This window comes from Mus musculus, chromosome 9 (genome assembly GCF_000001635.26).
Source record: "Mus musculus strain C57BL/6J chromosome 9, GRCm38.p6 C57BL/6J".
NCBI lineage: Eukaryota > Metazoa > Chordata > Mammalia > Rodentia > Muridae > Mus > Mus musculus.
In genome coordinates this window covers 62,523,422-62,541,868 of record NC_000075.6, presented here as the reverse complement: position 1 = coordinate 62,541,868, position 18,447 = coordinate 62,523,422, and the positions used below count along the sequence as shown (strand labels likewise).

General features: G+C 53.7%; 1 protein-coding gene and 1 long non-coding RNA gene across 6 annotated transcripts in view; both read left to right on the top strand.

Annotated features, from left to right (window-relative positions):
- The first annotated feature begins 572 nt into the window (after positions 1-572).
- Positions 573-3,988, top strand: Gm39352. Of its 3 annotated transcripts, none has more exons than XR_870833.1 (4): positions 573-1,059; positions 1,219-2,588; positions 3,081-3,588; positions 3,743-3,988. It is a non-coding gene; the product is annotated as a predicted gene, 39352 (long non-coding RNA). The 3 variants fall into 3 exon arrangements; XR_870831.1 differs by having other exon boundaries at positions 1,219-3,161; positions 3,457-3,588; XR_870830.1 differs by having other exon boundaries at positions 1,219-3,588.
- An 836-nt stretch (positions 3,989-4,824) lies between these two features.
- Coro2b (coronin, actin binding protein, 2B) overlaps positions 4,825-18,447 on the top strand; it is a 117,555-nt gene continuing 103,932 nt past the window's right edge. Inside the window, exon 1 of one of the 3 annotated variants that reach the window (NM_175484.3) lies at positions 4,825-5,216. In NM_175484.3, coding sequence (NP_780693.2) covers positions 5,202-5,216 — 15 coding nt within the window. In that variant the 5' untranslated portion in view covers positions 4,825-5,201. Of the gene's footprint in view, positions 5,217-5,428; positions 5,453-5,788; positions 6,643-18,447 lie in introns of those variants that run through there. The other 2 variants (XM_006511100.3, XM_006511094.4) reach the window with 2 other exon arrangements.

Here is an 18,447-nt window from a genome sequence, read left to right as displayed (position 1 = left end):
CATTCCAGGCACCCACCGTGGGGGGCTCACAATCTCCTGCGACTTCAGCTCCAAAAGGACCTGTTAGCTCTGGCCTCTGTGGGCACCTGCACTCATGTGCAGATGAGGATCATGGAGCCACAGTCGCCGGGTGACAGAGGCTGACGCAGGAGTGAGGGACATGCCCTGAGATGGCAGGCCTGGCACAGGTGGGATGAGAAGGGGAGCAAGAGCGGTGGTCAAGGTGGAGAGAGGGGAGCCCATGGCAGCAGGTGTGCCCGCCGAGGGTGGGAACAGAGCAAAGGCACAGGGTGCTGGGAGATTCAAGCCAGCGAGAATGTGGCTGCACTACAGGGTCAGCTGGGAGCAGTGGAGGGAGAGGCTGCAAGACAAAGAGATGGAGAAGGCAAACCACAACCCTGGGAAGCAGAAACCGGCGTGGGGGTGGGGTGGGGGACAGCTGATTGAGCAGAGCAGCTGCCATGTCCAGGCCTTGCCAGGCAGAAAAGCCAGCACGCATTTATTCTTCCAGGAAGTGAAAGAAACACACACACACACACACACACACACACACACACACGCCCCAGAGACAGAAGAAAAGTGAAATCCTTATTGAGCACACAGAACGGGCTCCGAGAAGCATCAAGGCTAGCGATGAAAACCTCCTCAGGATGCACCTGGGAGGGCTTCCTGGAGGAGCCAGAGATGGAGGAGAGGACGATGGAGCAGCAGCTGCAAGTCACAGAATGGCAAGGGTTAGGTGACACAGTAGACCTAGAGGAACAAGGGGCAAAGGCAGGCCCCCCAAGACTCTGTTCCGGCCTCAGTCTGAGGGACAGCAGAGAGCCACTGGGAGATTTTATAAAACACAGACCCATGTGTATGAGCAGAAGCGCAGGAACTTGTAGCTTAGAGGACAGATGGTGAGCGCCGATGAGTGCCGGAGGCAGGCGGCCAAGGCCTAGTGAAGCAAAAGAAAATGCTGAGCTCAAGGGAAGATGGAGAGGAGGGGGAATGCCGGCTGCTGCCGCTGAGCAGACCAGCAAGCTGGAAGGCTGAGTAGCCCAGGGCGTCTAGAAGGTAGCATGATGGAGTTGGGGGCTAGAGGACGGGGGAACACCTCCCTCTCTCTGGCTTCTTCACTAGGTCTCTCTCTCTCTCTCTCTCTCTCTCTCTCTCTCTCTCTCTCTCTCATGCTCTCCCCCTCCCCTCCCTCTTTTTTCTGGCTCTTTGCTGTAGGACGGCCTCTGTCTTTAGAACCCAGAGGATACCCACTTCTGTGGGACTTTACTTCCTAGGAAATTGAAGCCTCCTGCAGGCCAGGAACAAGCCTTCCTCCCACTGTACGGAGGCACCGAATACAGGACTGGCCAAAGCTGGGCAAGCAAGTATCTTTGGCCAGTGAAGCCGCTTGTCTAGAGGACCTGATGCTTTGCTTGTAGAGGAGGACCTGAGTAAGATGGCTACCGGGATTGGTGCTAAAGATGGCTATGGAAGCCATCTCAGGGCAGCCGGAAGCTACCCAGAATCCCCTAGGTGTGTCTGCCTTGGAGAGTGAAAGGGGGCGGGGTAATCAGAGCTCATTAAAAAAAAAAAGGCAAATAAACAGAAGTCAAAACCGTGTGACTCAGGGAGCATCAGGACATCTGCATAGAGATGCCATTCGAGCTTTGGAGGATGAGTATGAGTTTTGTGAGTTTTGTCGTGCTGAGAACAAGGGAGAAGGGCATCGGAAGTTGAGGAGAGAAAGTGGGAAAGCATTAGGGCATGGTCGCCTCTGTCATGATCAGGCACACTGAGGCTGTTCATAGGCACTCTTCTTTATAACATGATTTGTAACCTACAGCCCAAGCTAGCCTATGTTTAATTTTACATGTAACTCAATGCATGATCCAAAGAGCTCAGACTAGAGCTACGTAAATAGTAAATACCGCTACAAGTAAGAGGTAGGAACTCCCGCACCTCTGTCTAGGGCATACCCTGAAACGGAGGGTCCTGGACTCCCAGCCCAAAAGCACAGTGCCGAGGAAGAGTGTGGTTGAGCACGCTGCCCTCCATGACTGACAACAGCCAGGTGACTCTGTATGCACCCTCCTCCAGTGGGCCCCAGCAGTGCCCTCGAAAACACCTTTTTGCCAACCTCAGGGGCCACTGCATCTCCTCCTGTGGTCTCTCTCCAGTTTAAGCCCCTGACTCCATCTGTGTGTGTTCTCAAGCCTGCCTCCAAGTGGAGCAAAGCAAGATAGGCACAGTGGCTGGAGCACAGGCCGGGTGGTACTGACCATGGGAATGCTTACAGCTCTGAGTCCCTCCTTCAGGCCGATCCTACACGTGGCACCAGAGGACTGGGCATCTTGCCGGGGCATCGTGCTTATCCAGGTGTCCTTTCTATCTACGGAGATGAAGATGTGACAGAAGGAGGGAGCCAGCAGCCATGTGAGGGACCTAGAGTGTCTCCTGTCTGCCTTCAGAGCCCATCACATGGGTCCTGGGGATGGCAGATTGATGTTCCTAATTACATTTGGCTCAAGATAACATTAAGTGTTTGTCTTGTTCCCAGAGCCCACAACAACAGCAGACAGCGCGGAAGGTGCCAAGAGGCATGCTGGGTAACCGAGGATGGCAATCTGGGATGTGAGAGGGGTGATGGGTGTTGGTTGCTGGTGTTCTTGGCTGGCCCTTCAGTACTTTCTAATAGGGCCATAGGGCTGGATGGAGAAGCCTGGCAATGATGGTTCCATTCTCCTGTCTTAAGGCTCTCCTGTTCAAGACTACCATCCTGACATGGAATCCAAATCCTTCTGATAATGACCAACTGGCTGATGGGAAATGTTATGGGTCTCCTTTACATTTCTTCTGCTGATAGAACACTTATTTTGCTTGAATTGGTGTGTATGTGTGTGTTGCTGGTAATGGAACTGAGAGCCTTAATATGCATACTAGGCAAGCATGCCATCCTAGAGATACACCCTATCTTTGAGTATGTATGCATATGTGCGCATGTTTATGATGGCCAGAAGTCAACGATGGGTGTTTCTCCTTCCTCCTCTGCCTTTATTTTTGTTGTAATTGAGACAGGGTCTCTCTCTCTCTGAACCCAGGGCTCATTGGTTAGCTAGACAGGCTGGGCTGCAAGTTCCAGGGACCATCTTACCTTCACCTGATTCACACTGAGAATACAGGTATGCACTGCAATACTTAGCTGGGGATTTGAACTCAGGGCCTCAGGCTTCCCTGGCAAGCACTTTCACTGACTAATCCAATCTCCCCCGCTCCATACATCATCCTTGATTTGTTCCTGGTGACATTAAACTTTTCCTGGAGCCTTATGCATACTGGGCAAGCACCCTATCATTGAGATGCAGTGTGTGTGTGTGTGTCTCTGTGTGTGTGTGTGTGTGTGTGTGTGCTATGTACATGCTTGTGATGGCCAGAAGTCCACAATGGGTATCTTTCTCAAACATTCTTTGCCTTTAGTTTCGTTATTGTTGAGACAGGGTCATGCAGGAAGATAAATCATACCCAGGGGCCAGCTAGCTCCCTGCTGTACTGTCCCATGTGGAGACAACCCAGAGACTCTGAACTAAGTGTACAGTGGTTGGATGTCAGGTAAGGATGGGGTTCAGAGAATGAAGCCGGCATTTCTGGGGCGGGTGGGGGGGGGGTGAGGCAGTAAAGACTTGAGGCCTGGCATGACTACACCTAGGAGGGGTCTGGCGCAGAGCCAATGCCTGAGGCCTGAAGCTACATCTGCTCTCCCTAGAGACCTAGTAAAGTTGCTGCAAGGCCCCTGGAGACGGACAGGTGTTTATACCCTTCCCAAGATGCAGAAGAAGTTCAAAGATGGCAGCAGCTGTGGAGGAACTCTGTAACTCACAGACACAAGTCCTGGCTCTGTCACTGTGTCAGACCAGGTACGTCCCCCCACGAAATCTGCTCATTCTTAGGGATGCCCCCCCAAAAAACCCAAAACACCAACAAAAACTAAGATAAAACAAAACAAAAAAAACTGTAAATAAAAATATCGGGATCTATGCCAAAGCACTTTATAGTAGTTGTCACTGTGTGTAGTACTGTTCTAGAAATACAGCTGCGGAATGGAGCAGGCATCCTACCTCCCTGTTCCTGCACCTTCCTCCGGGGCAGGTGCTCACACTGGACTGCAGTGAAGAAACTCTGAGAGCAGGTGGCACACTTCAGAACCCCCGGGGGGGGGGGGGAGAGAGAGAGAGAGAGAGAGAGAGAGAGAGAGAGATGCTCCAAATACCTCATTCCCTCCTCCCTTCTCTGTGGTTGCAGCGGCTCCTTATCTGTCCAAACCGGTTTTGCCCAGGTACTCGCATGGCCATATTCAGGCAATTGTACTTGAAATTCCTGCAGCTGCTACAGGGTGTAGGTAACCTGGCTGGGATTTGCCTAGAGCAACTGTACCTGTCATCTCCCCAGTGATGTGAACACTCTTGAGGAGGGTCGGTCCTGCCTCTCTTACAGAGAGCTCCCCCTGTGTCCCTATAACTATAGAACGCAGGATCTGCAAAGGAAACCTCTAAGAAGCTTGCCACCAAGCAGAGAGCCTCTGGGCGAGTCTGGCGAGCCAACTGGGCCCAATGCCCCTCTGTCTAAGTACTTTACACTCAAGTCCTGCCACTTCCTATGTAACATGGACCACATTGGCCTTAGGCGAGCTCATCACTGAGATGCGAAGGAGTGCTTCCACGAGCCCTCCTGGCCACCCTGAACTCGTGTGGCAGCTGCGGGACCCGTAGCGGGTGGACTTTGGGAACCTCCAGGGGGCGACCAGCCCTGGGAAGGCATCTCCGGCCGCGCGCCGCGCCCGTCCAGCTTGTGACTTCACCGGGCGCCCGGAGCCAACGCGGCACCGAAGGCCGGGTCCCCGCCCACGGCCCCGGCCGCAGGTGCCAGGAGCCCGAGGGGGCAGCGCCTGGACGCGCGGGGCTGGGGACCGTCAGGCGCCCGGACTGCACTCCCGCCTCTGCCTCCGCCTCCTCTTTGTAGCGAGTCCCCGGTCGGTCCTCCCCGCCCCCCGCGCGGCCCGCCGCCCGCCTTTCTTCCTGCCTCGCCTTCCTGCGGCGCGGCGGCCTCATCTATTATAGATGCTCGGCCGCGGCTGACATCAGCCAGCGGCCTCCCGAGCGCGCGGTCCCCAGCCCGGCCCAGCCGCCTGCCGCCGCCCGCGCCCAGCCCCACCGCCCGCTTTCTGTATGACTGTCACAAAGGTAAGCAGCGCAGATCGTCGCCACGCTGGGGACCCGCGGGTGCTACAACCCCCCGGGCAGGGACTTGAGGGGCTTAGGAAGGGATCGCGCGCGCGCGCGCGCTCCAGCTCCCAGGAGTCGCTCGGCCCCCAGGGGACTACGGGATGCCGGGAGGGGATGCTCCTTTGCAGCTATCCTGGACGGTGTGGACCACATCACTGTGCGCCCCGGGACTGCATTTTTAACTCTTGTGGAAGGTGCTGCAATTTTAACCCCTGGAAAGCTGCTTCGGGCTGGCTGGCGCTCTGGGTGTCTGTCCCTCAGTGTCACGCGCCGTAAGGACTGAGGGATCCATGCTGATGATGCAGGGATGGGCTGGCCATGCTAGTCAGACACACAAGGGAGCTGAACCCCACCTGCCTGTCTTTGCCATTTACCCCAGAAGCCTGGGCCTGACTCCAAAGCTACCCTGTAGAGGCGCTGCCGGATCCCTGAGTGGCTGCCAGAGACAGGGAAGGTTCTACTGCATGGGGTGGGATGGGCAGGGAGTGTGACAGAGAGGAGCAGGTAGGCATCCTGGCAGACCCCAGTTTGGAAGAGGTTCTTGGACTTGTCACAGGAGCCCGGGTTTGTTGAAGAACTTTTTTGGGGACGTCTTCCCTGCCAATGGAAGAATGGAGTTAAGAGGAGAGACCGTTGGGGCAGTGGGATAAGCCCTGGGCCAAGGCAGATTTGAGTCTCTCTACGGAGAAGGGCTAGGCCTAGTTTGGGCTTAGGTTTCCTTTTCTGCAATGGGATAAGATGAGCCTTGGTAGTGGTGGGACAAACAAGTGAAGAGTATGAACTGTACTCTTCCCAGGTTCTGTTGGAGTGCTGACCTCACACCCTGGCATCGGCCTTAGCCGTGGATTTGGCCGTCTATACACCTTAGGCCAGACTCCATCTTTCCCAGATGCTCAGCTGGCTCTCACAGCTGAGGAGGTAGAAGCCAAGCAGGCCAGGCAGCCTGCTGTGGTCAAAGCCTTACAGAAAGGCTGGGCGGTCCATTCTAGACCCTTCTAATAAGCTCCTTACCCCAGCGACTTGCTCAGCCCGGCTCGGACTTCACTTCAGACCTTGTCATTGCCCTCAGTTCTGGGACTTGGGAGCTGTATGAGAATGATAACCTGAGGGCTCGGGGCGGATGTGCCTGGCCTTAACTTTGTCAAGCTAGCTATATCAAGCGGCAGGGTGCTTAGTGCTCTTAAATGAGCATAAATGCAGCTGGGCAGAGATGTGTTGTTATGGAGATTGTAAATGCCAAAGCTTCAGGCAGGTGGGGGCTGAGGAGCAATTCATGGGCCGGGTGGGAGCATAAGTGTTAAGGCTGAAGATGACCTTGCAAGGACTGACCCTGCAACCTCTCCTGTCTATGCACACGGATTCAGACAACTTTTCTCCCTTGAAGGTAAAACTGTTTAACTGAGGAAAAAGCTGAGATTCGGAGAGGTGAGGTGACTTGCCTAAGGTCACATAGCTAATATAAGTATGGCAGGATTCGGGTTTACCCTCAAGTCTGTCTCAGTCTCCTGCTGAGCCATCAGTCTGTATGACTGGGTGTGGGGCTTCCACAGCAGAGGGACACTGTCTGGGGGCCTAGGATGGTGAGATGGTGGAAGTGGGGCCCACGTAGCCCACTGTCAGACCTTCCCTTAGGTACGCGAGGATTATTTTCTAACACTCTGACACCTCCCTGCCCAGCCCCCAACGAACCCTTCCGTGTGTCTCTTGTCTCCTGCCGAAACCAAGGTGGCTTTGGCTTAAGCCAGATCAGAGGATTAAATAAAATCCCCACTTTAACCCTGTTTTCTCTCTACGCCAGGCCTGTATGGCACAACCCCAGTCCTGTACAGCACAGGGAGTCCCTACTGAACAAGGCTCTTCCATTGCCCCAAGAGTTAGAAGACATGGCCTCTAGGTGTCCTAGGCTGGCCACTAACTGGCTGTGTGACCTTAGACCAGTCATTTCTCTCCTCAGGCTTTGGGCAAGTGTTGGTTCCAATGAGCCATGTCTTCTGCTCTAACAAGGTATACTTGGGGACTGTGATCCGGGGGGTGGTCCTGTTACAGACTAAAGAGGAGAACCCACAAAGAATGTGGGAGATGGAGTCACTGTAGGGGACGGAGTGACTAGTGATAAACCTCTGGTCATCTTGCTCCAGAGGAAGAGTCATGGTGTCCCTCTGTGTCCCCTGACAGAAGCCTCTGGGCCAGTGTTTGGTGGAGGTCACAGGCTCTGAGCTCTCAGAGGGACTGACACAAAATGAAGAAGACAAAGCAGACAGGAAGTTGCTAGAGGATCAGCTAGAGCTGAGCCCCAGTTTCCCACTGACCACCCTGCCTTTCAATGTTTCCCAACCCATTCCTCGGGGAGCCACAAATGCCTTGGAAGCTGTGAAGGGACATCTGCCCTAAGTGTCAACAGCCACACAGCCATGCTGTCACTGGTGACATATTAGGACACCTTTCTCACCATATGCATGCATCTCTATTGAACGTGTTTTGCCAAGCAATCCTAATTCCTTTATGGAAGGGGTTGGGGGACAGTGGAAGGAAAGACCAGATGCAGCTTCCCAGCCTGGAAATGCCTGGTCAAGGCCACGCCTCAGCCTCTTCTTCTACAAAACTAGTCCTCTAGGACAGCCCAGAGCTACGTCCTGGTGACAGGCACTCCAGACCGCTTTCATGCTCAGTTCTCATGCCTGCCCTTCCTGGTGTTCTATCTGGATCCAGTCCCTGACCCTCCAGTGCTGGTGTTGCTTCCCTACGTCCCAACACCTGAACCGCTGTCAGGTAGATCAGAGCGTAAAAGGAATCAGAACCGTGTGCGCTCAAAGTACAAGTTCATGAGCTGGAAGAAAAGTCCAGACGGTATGGAGGTGGTATGCAGATCTCTTGCCTACCTCTTAATTGACATATGACTAGGGGTTGGTAGGGCTTGTAGGCCTAGGAGCAATGGGGCTTGTAGGTCTAGAAAGAGGTCCCTTACACCAGCTGGGCTTGTCTATTCTCCTTTATGCTGTGTTGAGTTAGAGCAGTGGTTCTCAGCCTATGGGTGGTGACCCCTCTGGAGACTCATAACAGATATTTACATTATGATTCCTAACAGTAGCAAAATTACAGTTATGAAGTAGTACCGGAAATAATTGTATGGCTGAGTGAGGGTCGACCACAACACAAGGAAACATACTAAAGGATCATAGCATTAGGAAGGTTGGGAACCACTGGGTGAAGTAGTGAGCTTTGCAGGCTCTGGGGCTAACTTGGAGATCACAGTGTACCCTGAGTGGCAGGAACCAGTTGAACATGAGGAGCACCTAGAGGTGAGTGTGTGGGCAGAGGTGACCCTCTATGGCAGCCACCTCCTATCTGAACAGTGACTCCAGGAAAGGGGGTGACATTGTCGCCATGTCTCTGGCCTTCTTTGTAGGCCAGCTGTCTGCCTCCTGCCTTAATCACAGCCTCAGCCCGCTTACAGGAGCAACTGGCTCCCGCTGAAAGGGAAGGAGCTGTGGACCGCATGGCACTGGCCAGGAAACAGTGTTTGGCAAAGATCAGATGCCTCCTGGGCATCGGGGAGCCACCAGCGGAGAGCAGAATGTTAGCGACGACGTCAAACATCCTACGCTTTTCCTTGGAAAATGAGGGACCCGAGATCCTGGGAGCACAGGTCATGACCTACTCCAGCCATTGGCCAGTCTGGAGCTGGAGGGTGAAAGCCAGTCTTTGAGACTCTGAATGGCCTCCCTCCTGGTGGAGTTACTCCTCAAAGGGACCTCAGGCGGCCTGAGTGGTATTGTGCAGCTTCCCTGTCTGCTGCTGGGATCTGGATTCCCCTCTGCTGGATCATCTCCTCATGGTGTGTGTGTGTGTGTGTGTGTGTGTGTGTGTGTGTGTGTGTGTGTGTCCATGCCCTCTAGGACCTTAGAGGAGCAGGGATGGAAGAGATGAGACAGTCACAAGTTAAAGGTTACACAGATGGCCGTCAGCAGTCAGTCCTGCCTGTAAACACTCAATAGATGCAGGCTCCTTCCTGCCTGCATGCTGTAAGCACTCAATAGATTCAGGCTCCTTCCTTCTTTCTGTCTTCCTTCCCATCTCTGCCATAGAGTAGTAAGCTCATTTTCTAGAGAAGACATTAGTCCTTTATTACTGTTGGACCCAGAGGCCCTGTGCCCTCTCATGGGAGACCTTACCCCTTGGCACCAGTGGTCACTCTTAGAATCATCTGGGAAGGATTGTAAAGTAGTGCAGAACTTGCCAGTTAGAAGCCCAGCTGCTGGCAGGACCCCTGGCCTGGCAGCTTTGGGCCTGGAGGCTCAGGGTTGGAGTGAGTTTTTCCACGGCTCTTGGGCAGACACTGCCGCAGCCAACACCGCTGGAGCCACCACTGCCAGCAGAGTCTCGCCTCCTGGCACAAGGGCAGCCAGTGACTGATTTGCATCTGCCTGGCTCTCAGAGCTGTTAGGCGGTCCAGGAGATGAGGCAATGTGTGGACTCCCTGTGTGCCTGGCCCTGCTCCTTCCCCCTTCTGTAGAGTAGCTACGCTGCCCTGAGCTTACTAGGTGGCCTCTGGGGACCCAGGCCCCAGCTCCAGAGTAGCCTGCAGCCAGGGCAGCTGGGAGCAGCTGGCACAAGGCAGGCATGCCCTGCCAGGGCAGGGCAGATGCAAAGCTAGTGGCTGCCACATGAGAAGGCGCTGTTTAGAATGAGCCTCCCTTTGTGAGTCTGGAGTGGCACCAGCTGCTTGGGGGCATGAAAGAGTGGGGGAGGGGGAGCTGCCACTGGTTCTTCCTACTTCCCCTCACCCCTGCAGGGGCCCCTGGAGGGACTTTGTAATCAGTTTCTGGCCTGGTCCTTCCTTCTAATTAATTAAGGAAGCACTGGGGGCTGCGGGGGTTTGCTGGGGACTCAATTTACAGAGTGCGTGCTTGAGCCGCGGCCCTGAATCCTTAGGCCATCTGCACCCTGGAGTGTCCTCCTGGTTTAAGGATGAGTAAACAGAGCCTTGTGGGTGGAGAGGTCACCACACCCTAGTCACAGAGCTGATGTGGGTCAGAGGCGAATGCAAGCCCCGATTCTGACTTGGAAACTCAGCCTTTCCAATCTCCTCTTCCTAGTTGCCATCTCTTCCTAGTTGCCATCTTTTTATTCTTTTTGGTTTTTTGAGACAGGGTTTCTCTGTAAAGCCCTGGCTGTCCTGGAACTCACTTTGTAGACCAGGCTGGCCTCTAATTCAGAAATCCACCTGCCTCTGCCTCCCGAGTGCTGGGATCAAAGGCGTGCTTCACCTCGCCGTCACCACAGCGGGGGGGGGGGGGGGGGGGGGGGGGAGTGTGTACCTTGCAGAACTGGGAGATGAATGTGTCGTCTGTTCTAAGGACCAAAGACATCTTGTCCAGCACATGGTGTCTGACAGGAGGCTACTCGGACAATGTGCCAGGCTGGTTATAACAGCAAGTGACACCTGCAGACTCACCTCCATCCCCCTGACATTGAGAAATGGAAGAGTCTGGTCCAAACCTATTCGAAGGCAGGCTTCTCTTCTAGTTCCTGGTGAAGGAAGGCGCCCATGGCAGAAGGCAGGTCTTGAGGTCAGATAGATAGCTTGCTCTCATTTACTTGCTCTGTGTTCTTAGGCAAGCTGCCTAATCTCTCTGTATGTGCTTCCCCGTCTAGTAGTTGGGATTGATAACAGGAACATTTATAGGGATTATTGCTAGCTCTGGAGGAGCCTGTTGGTATGAAGTACTTTCCACACTTACCTGGCAGTGAGTTTTAATACAGCAAGAAGGAAGGAAACCAGCTAGTATCCTGTCAAATCAGCAGCTTCGGAGGCCTGGACCAGCCTCCATTCTGCCTTGATCCTTCTAGTAGGGGCTGACCCCTGACGGGTCAGGAAGTGACTTGAGGTGTATTAAGGATGGAGAGGAGGTAACAGGTGAAACAGGGGTCACCTAGGAGTGATGGAGAAGCACAGTGAGAGATCAGGATGTGCAAATGTCTGGAATTGAACTCCAAAGCCCATGGGGATTTTGCCTGCACACCACAAGGAGGAATGTGGAATGTGGGTGTCTTCTCATTTAATGCCCCGGATGCCATGATACAGGATGCTCTGAAGACTCCAAGAGCCCTGCGGAAGGTAGCGCAGTCGGGCAGAGTGGAGGTTGACCCGGATGTGGGCCTCCTAACCGTGGCTACCTTCCCTCCCCTGGCCCGAGAGTCGGCAAAGGGAAAATGATCCCAACCTGGCTAAGGGAAGTGGACATGGCATGCTCAGTCACCCTGGCTTGTCCCCAGAGCTTTCCTGGACTTCTAGGAGGGCAGTGGTCACTCTGGCCCCAGGCTGCAGAGTGAGGTCATTTGTTTCCAGATGAGCTCTGGGAAGAGAGATAGATGCCTGCCTTCCATCTCCAGTGAGCTCAGGCGTGGCAATTTGAGGTCCTGGGGCTTTTTTTACTATCTAGGTTGGGCCTTGGACTTTAAAGTGCTCCCATGGGGAACTGTATACAGGTGTTTGAAGGCCGCTGCCCCACAGCTAGGCATCAGCACAGCTGGAGCATCAAGAAGGGAGGAGCTAAACAACCAGAGCACGCATGCCCCAGGCTTACATGCAGGGGGCAGGGGGCAGGGGCTGTGAGGACAAGGGCCCACACCCCAGGTGCTCTGGCCGAACAGAGACAAAGGGAAAAACACATCCCCACTGAGGAGGGTTCCTGGGAACCTGTGCTCAGGGCTAACTCCAGGGAAGCCTGGTTCATAGGGTCAAGCTCCCTGAAACTGTGGGCCCCTCAGCAACATTTGATGTTTAGGAATGGTGCGAGTCCTGCATGTCCCTTTCATTTGCTCTTAAGGGCTGCTGAGTTAGGAAGAGGCTCTCAGCCTCTCACTCTTGGGTGTAGAGTCCCATTTTCAAGGGCAACAGCAAGAGCGGTAGCTAATGCTTCCAAATGCTTAGAATGTATCGTGTGTGTGTGTGTGTGTGTGTGTGTGTGTGTGTGTGTGTGTGTGTGAGAGAGAGAGAGAGAGAGAGAGAGAGACAGACAGACAGACAGACAGACAGAGACAGACAGAGAAGACAGACAGAGAAACAAAGTGATAGAAAGAAAAAGACGGAGAGAGTGCACATGTAGGACTGGCCTGGAACCCACTGATTCAGAGACTTGTCTGGCCAGCAAGGCCCAGTGCCCCTCCCAGTCTGCCTTCCCTTCCGAGGCCTGAGATTGCAGTATGCCACCATGCCGAGGTCCAACCCAAGTCTTTATGCTTCCAAGGTAAGCATCTTACAGACTGAATTATCACTCCCACCCACACTATAAGTATTTTAAGAGGGGCTGAGAGTGTGGCTCACTGATAGAGCACTTACTTGCCCAGCAATGACAGGGCCTAGGTTCTATCCCTAGCACTGCAAAAAAGTAGTTTATATTATTACATTATTAGTGTATCAATCCTTATGGAAACCTCTGAGGCCCTTGACTATGGGAAATCCCACAGTCTCAGAAACTGAGGCGAGTGAAGGAAGAGAGCTAGCTAAGGGTGCACAGCAAGTCCTCCCCTCTCGGCTCAGCCTGACGCCAGGGCCTTCGGTCTAACTACTGTCAGGCAAGGCAACAGAGCCCAGAGCATAGCCAGAGGAGAGAGCTGGAGACAGAAAGTTCAGGCCTTGTCTTTGCTCTGTTCTTTGCCTGTACACTGTTGGGCTGGGTCCTGAGCATCTCTGAGCACCTGTTCTCTTACAACATCCCCTTTCACTGTAAACATGGAAGTCATACGGACATTGGGTGCTTCGTAGATGCCATAGGAGGTGATCTGTGTTGTCTTCTTTGTGTCTGCTTCCCCACCCGTGCCAGTATCTCGCTGTCTGCAGAGCTGTGCAGTCTCATTCAATAACTAGCTCATGTTCCCCTACTGCAGTCCCGACCAGAATTGATTCATAATCTGTGGGCGGAAAGGAAGCTCTTCCAAACAGCCTCTGTTCCTGCTCCGTACAGATGAGAAGTTGCTGTTCTTTCTCCCCCTTCGGTCGATTTGTGCCGCTTCAGTATGCTTGGGGTGCACGGTATGCCTGGGAAACAACTGTGGTCTTTGGGCCTGTGGAGAGATGGCTCCATCAGTGAGGTATTTGTGTAAGCATGAACACCTGAGCTGGGATGTCAAAAACCCAAGTTAAAAGTCAGGTGTGGCTAACATGTGCTATAATCCTAGGGCTGGACAGACAGAGGCAGGAAGATCTGAAGCTTGCTGGCCAGCCAGACTAGCCTAATTGGTGAGCTTCAGGCTTGGTGAGAGACCATCTCAGAAAAGAAGGTGGAGATCAACTGAGGAAGACACCTGACGTGCATGTGCGTGCGTGTGTGTGTGTGTGTGTGTGTGTGTGTGTGCGCACGCGTGCGGGGGGGGGGGGGTAATGGTGCTTTGATTTTAAAATTTAGCTAGATAAAGCACTGAAACCCCAATATGGCACCTCACAGAAGGGGCGGGGGTGCAACACAGTCCCAGAGCCTGATCCTACCCATCAGTCCTGCCCATCAGTATAGGTCACCACTGGTAACCTGAACAGGAATGAACCTTGCTAGGCTACACCATGAACACTAGGGCGCCAGCCTGCTTTGCCTTGGGGTTCCTGAGAAGGAATACCCTTGCTAGCTTAACAAGCTTAACCCTAACAAGCCAATTAAATGCCTGGAATTTCTTTCTGAACTCTCGGCTTTGGGATCCAGAAGCTGGCAGGATTAGTAAAGATGGCAGAGATGGAAACACTCCAGAGGACTCTGATCACGCTGCTCCGCCGACCACATGAAAGGTCTCTTTGCAGAAATCCCCAGTGAAAGTCGGGCTTGTGGGGAAGGGGGGTTCTGCAGACCTGAGAGGTCATCTGATAACTTCATCGTCCTCTACCTGTCTTCTAAAGATCCCGTGTCTACCTTCCGATCACAGTCTGTATGATTTCTGAGAACAGACCCAAGTTACTATAGATTGAGGTTACTTTGAGATCTGAGCTAGCTCTTTCTTCCAGGATCCTAGGGCACAGTGATTTCTCTGTCCTTGGAGCTTGGGGATGCCCAGCATCCGAGCCAGCAGGTAGAGCCCAACATGTGTGATGTATGTGCTACTGATCTTTTTTAAAACATGGTTTCAGGGTCAGCCCCAAACTGATATGTAGCTGATGATGACTGTAGACTCTTGGTTCTTCTGCCTCTAACTCCTGAATGTCAGGATTACAGGCATCCACTCCCATTCCTGGCTTACACAGTGCTGGGAATTGAACCCCAAGTCTTTGTGGTTGCTAGGCAAGTACTCTACCCACTGGACTACATCCCCGGCCGCATACTGATGATTTCCGGGTCTGTTCTCTGGCTCAAGAACTTAACTGTGAGCCTGCAGAGAGGCTCCAGGCTTATTCCTCCCACGACATCTGTTGAAGGGCCAAGCACTTTAGCAAGGGTGTATGAGGATCTCTGGAACAAGGCGTGAGCAAACCCAAGATACCGGCCAGACGCTGCTGCCGGGTCTCAGTTCTCAGGACCGACAGGAGCCAGAGGAGCACTGAAGATGTGTAGGGATGTGCCCCACCCCCACAGCCCCTGTTTGCCAAGGAACCAATAGAGACCCAGAAGATCTGGCTGAGAGGGTCTGGGAAGGACATTGCTCTTTGGGATTCCTGTCCCCCCAGTTAGTGAGGTGCAGTCAAGCGGGGGCTTCCCTGTTTCTTGTACTGGCCTGATACTAGCAGTTCGAGGGCTGAGTTAAAGGATGAGGATGGAAAGTTCTGGAATCTTGGGAAGACTTAGAGAGCTCAGCCCCAATTGGAAGGGGCCCCTGAGTGGAGAGGGGTGGTTTCCCAGGGGACCAGCCAAGAGTACCGTGTGTGCTTCGAGGCCTGGGTCCAACCGTGGCAGAGATGGGAGGAGCAATCTCTGATCTCTTCTCCACCAGCAGCCTGGGATTATGGAGGCCTGCCAGGCTGCCACTGTGGCCTCTGCAGTCCCTGTTGGAAACCTCTTCCTGGCATGCTGGGCTCTGGCCAGCCCTCCCTCCTTTATTCATTGAAGCCCTGGGTTGGGAGCCTGGGTTGCTAAGAGCTTTCCTCTGGCCAGCCCCTATCACCAGCCTGAGGAAATTCTCAGCCAAGTTATGGCTGAAACTCTGGCCTGAGGGAGAGAAAGGGAAGATGGGGGGAGGAGAAGGAATGGGTACTTGGGAGCAGTAAACAAAGCTGTGGGGCCAGGGAGGACCATCTTGCTGGAGCAGCATGGAGCTGGGACTGTGTGGGCCTTGGCTTTCAGTAAAGGAGCGGGAAGGAAGGTTCTCAGATGCCTGCCCCTCCACTGTGCATGGCATGGCCAGACCCCTACTTCATGCACCCCAAAACTCTGCTGTGACTCACATTTTTCAGTTGGGGAAACTGAGTCTCCAGGCACCAAACTATGAACGCGCTGGCCAGGCTGTGGATGATAGACAGTAAATGGGACCCTGGCCTTTCTTTTCTTGATGTGTCTTTTCAAGCCTCCAGCTTAGGCTCGCTTTAGAGTCCAGCCCCTTTGAGACCTTTAGTTGTTGTTTTAAAGCAGGGCTAAGAAGCCCAGATTAGCCTTGAATTTACTCCATATCCCTGGGGTAACCTTGAGCTCCTAATCCTCCTGCCCTTGCCTCCCCAGCCCTGGCACTGTACCTGTGCGCTGGCGTGCAGTAATTTCTTGTTCTTGTCGAAGCGCAACGCTGGGATCAAACCCAGAACCCTGTTCATCCTAGGCAAGCTCTCTACCAACTGAGCGACATCCCCGGGCCCCTCTGGGCCTTTAGCTGGTGTAAGTCCCTTGGAGGGGTAACCTTTCAGCAGTTGTGGCCTGGTCTTCAGAATGAAGTTCTTGAAGGGAGCAGGGTGAGCTCTGGGGTCCACGATTGAGCAGGTCTGAAGAGAAGAGGCACAGCTAGCTTCTCTGGCTTGCTCTGCACTGATCGCCTTCCTGCCCCAGCCCCGGTGCAAACACAGAGAGGCACGACTATGAAGGTTTGTGAGCTAAGCTGCCAGCTGCCCTGGGGATGCACACAGGGTTAAACCACAGCATTGTGTCTCTGTAGGGAGAGCAGGCCTCTCAGAAGGACAAGTGGATTCAGGGGAGCTGGGGAAGGGGATGCCAGGCAAGGCACAGAGGTCAGTGATAGAGATACCTGCTCAGAGCTGTGGTGCTCTGAGGAGTGGGCTAGGACAGTGTCTGGGGGGTGGGGTGGGGTGGGGTGGGACTGGCTCTGTCTTTAGGATGCTCAGGTGAGGATAGATAAGGGGCAAAAAAGCCATTCCAGAAGGAGGAGTGTGAGCCACAGTGGGGAGGGTCACACATTTAGTTCAGTGTGGGCCACACAAGAGCTGGGAGCTCCTGGAGATGAGCAGGGAGGTTGAGCCACAGCGGAGAGGCTGGGAGGAGCCACGGGACTCTGGATGCTGAGCCTTACAGAGAGTTTAAGTGAAGTGCCATGGTCCTGTGTGCACTTTTGGAGAGCCTGCCTCCACCTGTGTTGCCCTGGAGACAGAGAAGAAGCAGACACACCCAGCACTTTCCCTGTTTCCTAAGGGTAGCACCCAGCAGGCCACTTCAAGACACTGCCCTGCCCTTTATCCTAGACTTCAGATACAGGGGAAGCTGGGTAAGGCCCATCTCCTTCCAGGAAGACATGGACAGAGCACAGTAACAAGGCCGTGTGGGACCCAGAGGCCCCTGCCTGAATCCTGCCCTCAATTCCTGTGTGACCTTAGGTTGCCCCCCACCCCCTCCAGGACTCAGCTGTCTCAGGATAATATCTCCTGGTGCGACTGGGTTCAGGAGTGACTGAGCCCTGAGGCTGTCCTGATGTGGCCTTTGTTTATCTTCCTCCCTGCCCTGAGTTCCCAGACCCAGAAGCCTGCCTCTCTTTGTGAGTGTGTCCTTCACTGAGCACACCCTTATCTTTCTCATCCTTGTTCTGGGAGGACCTCAAGAGACTTCCCATAGAAGGGCAGTGTTCAAGTCCAGTCACCCATGTGCCCCATGGTCTGGGCTTGTTGCTGCATCTTAGGGTAGCCTGGTGCCCATGCTATACGGTGAGGGGTCCTCCCAGCCAGGGCCTTGCCTGGCTGTGCCCTCTGTCTCCTTCATTCATCAGCAGAACTCTTCTCTGATGAAATTCTATCTCGTTCTCAGTGGTACCCGAGAGTGTGAGGTCATACATAAGAACCTTCTAGAGTGGTAGTGGTTGCAGGAGTGAACGTGTGTATAAACATCCACTGCTCCATTTCTGCACACCCAGGGTTTGTGCAGTAGGTCATACTACATATATTTTACACATATGTGAAAGCATAAACAGATGCAAAATGTTCCCTGGCTCCCATAAAACCACCTACTCTAGGATGCTGCTTTGTGTTACAGACAGCCCAGATATGGGGATAGGAGACCAGGCCTGGGGTCTGCACTAGAACTTTGGAAGTGCAAACTCAGCTGGGGCTCACCTGGCCAGGACTAACCTCCTGTTTCTGGGGCTGGCTTGTGGACCTGAACCCTGGATGTGGCATGATTCACTATTCTTCCGTGACCCGTGACCGTCTAGAAGTTGTTCCGAGTTTTGTAATCAGTTCTGTAGTTGATCGGCTCTTGGCATTTCTAAAGAGCACTGAGATGCTCAGGGAGCTGTTTTAGGTGGCAGTGTGTTTCCTAGAGATCCCTTCAGGAACAGCCAGGTCTGGTTCTGGCCCTTAGATAGCTGGTAACACAGGCATTGCAGTTGGCTCGCCCAGGGACAGTGAGATGAAGGAACACACCCTAGGAGTGGTTCCTGAGCGATTGGGACTGAGAGCCACAGGGAGGAGGGGAGAAGGGCGAGGCACTGGAGGACAGTAACCAAGGGAGGTTAGTTGGTGGTGACAGTGACAATTCTGAGCACTGGGAGAAAAAGGAGGATCTAGGCTTCTAGGATGCTGGAGCAGAGTCCTGTGTTTGGGATGCTGGGTGGGGCTGGATGGCAACATAGGAAATAACCATTTGAAAACCAGAATCCCATTGGCAACAGGAGCCACCGAATATTCCAGATCCAAGAACAATGTGCCCTACAAACATTGGAATAAATAAACGAAAGAGGCTGGTGGGGGCCCGCTCCTGGGGACTTTGGCTCTCCAGACAGAGCCTACTCTGAGGATGGTGCTTTTCAGTGGGGGTGCCCGACCTCCCAGAAGTACAGTCTT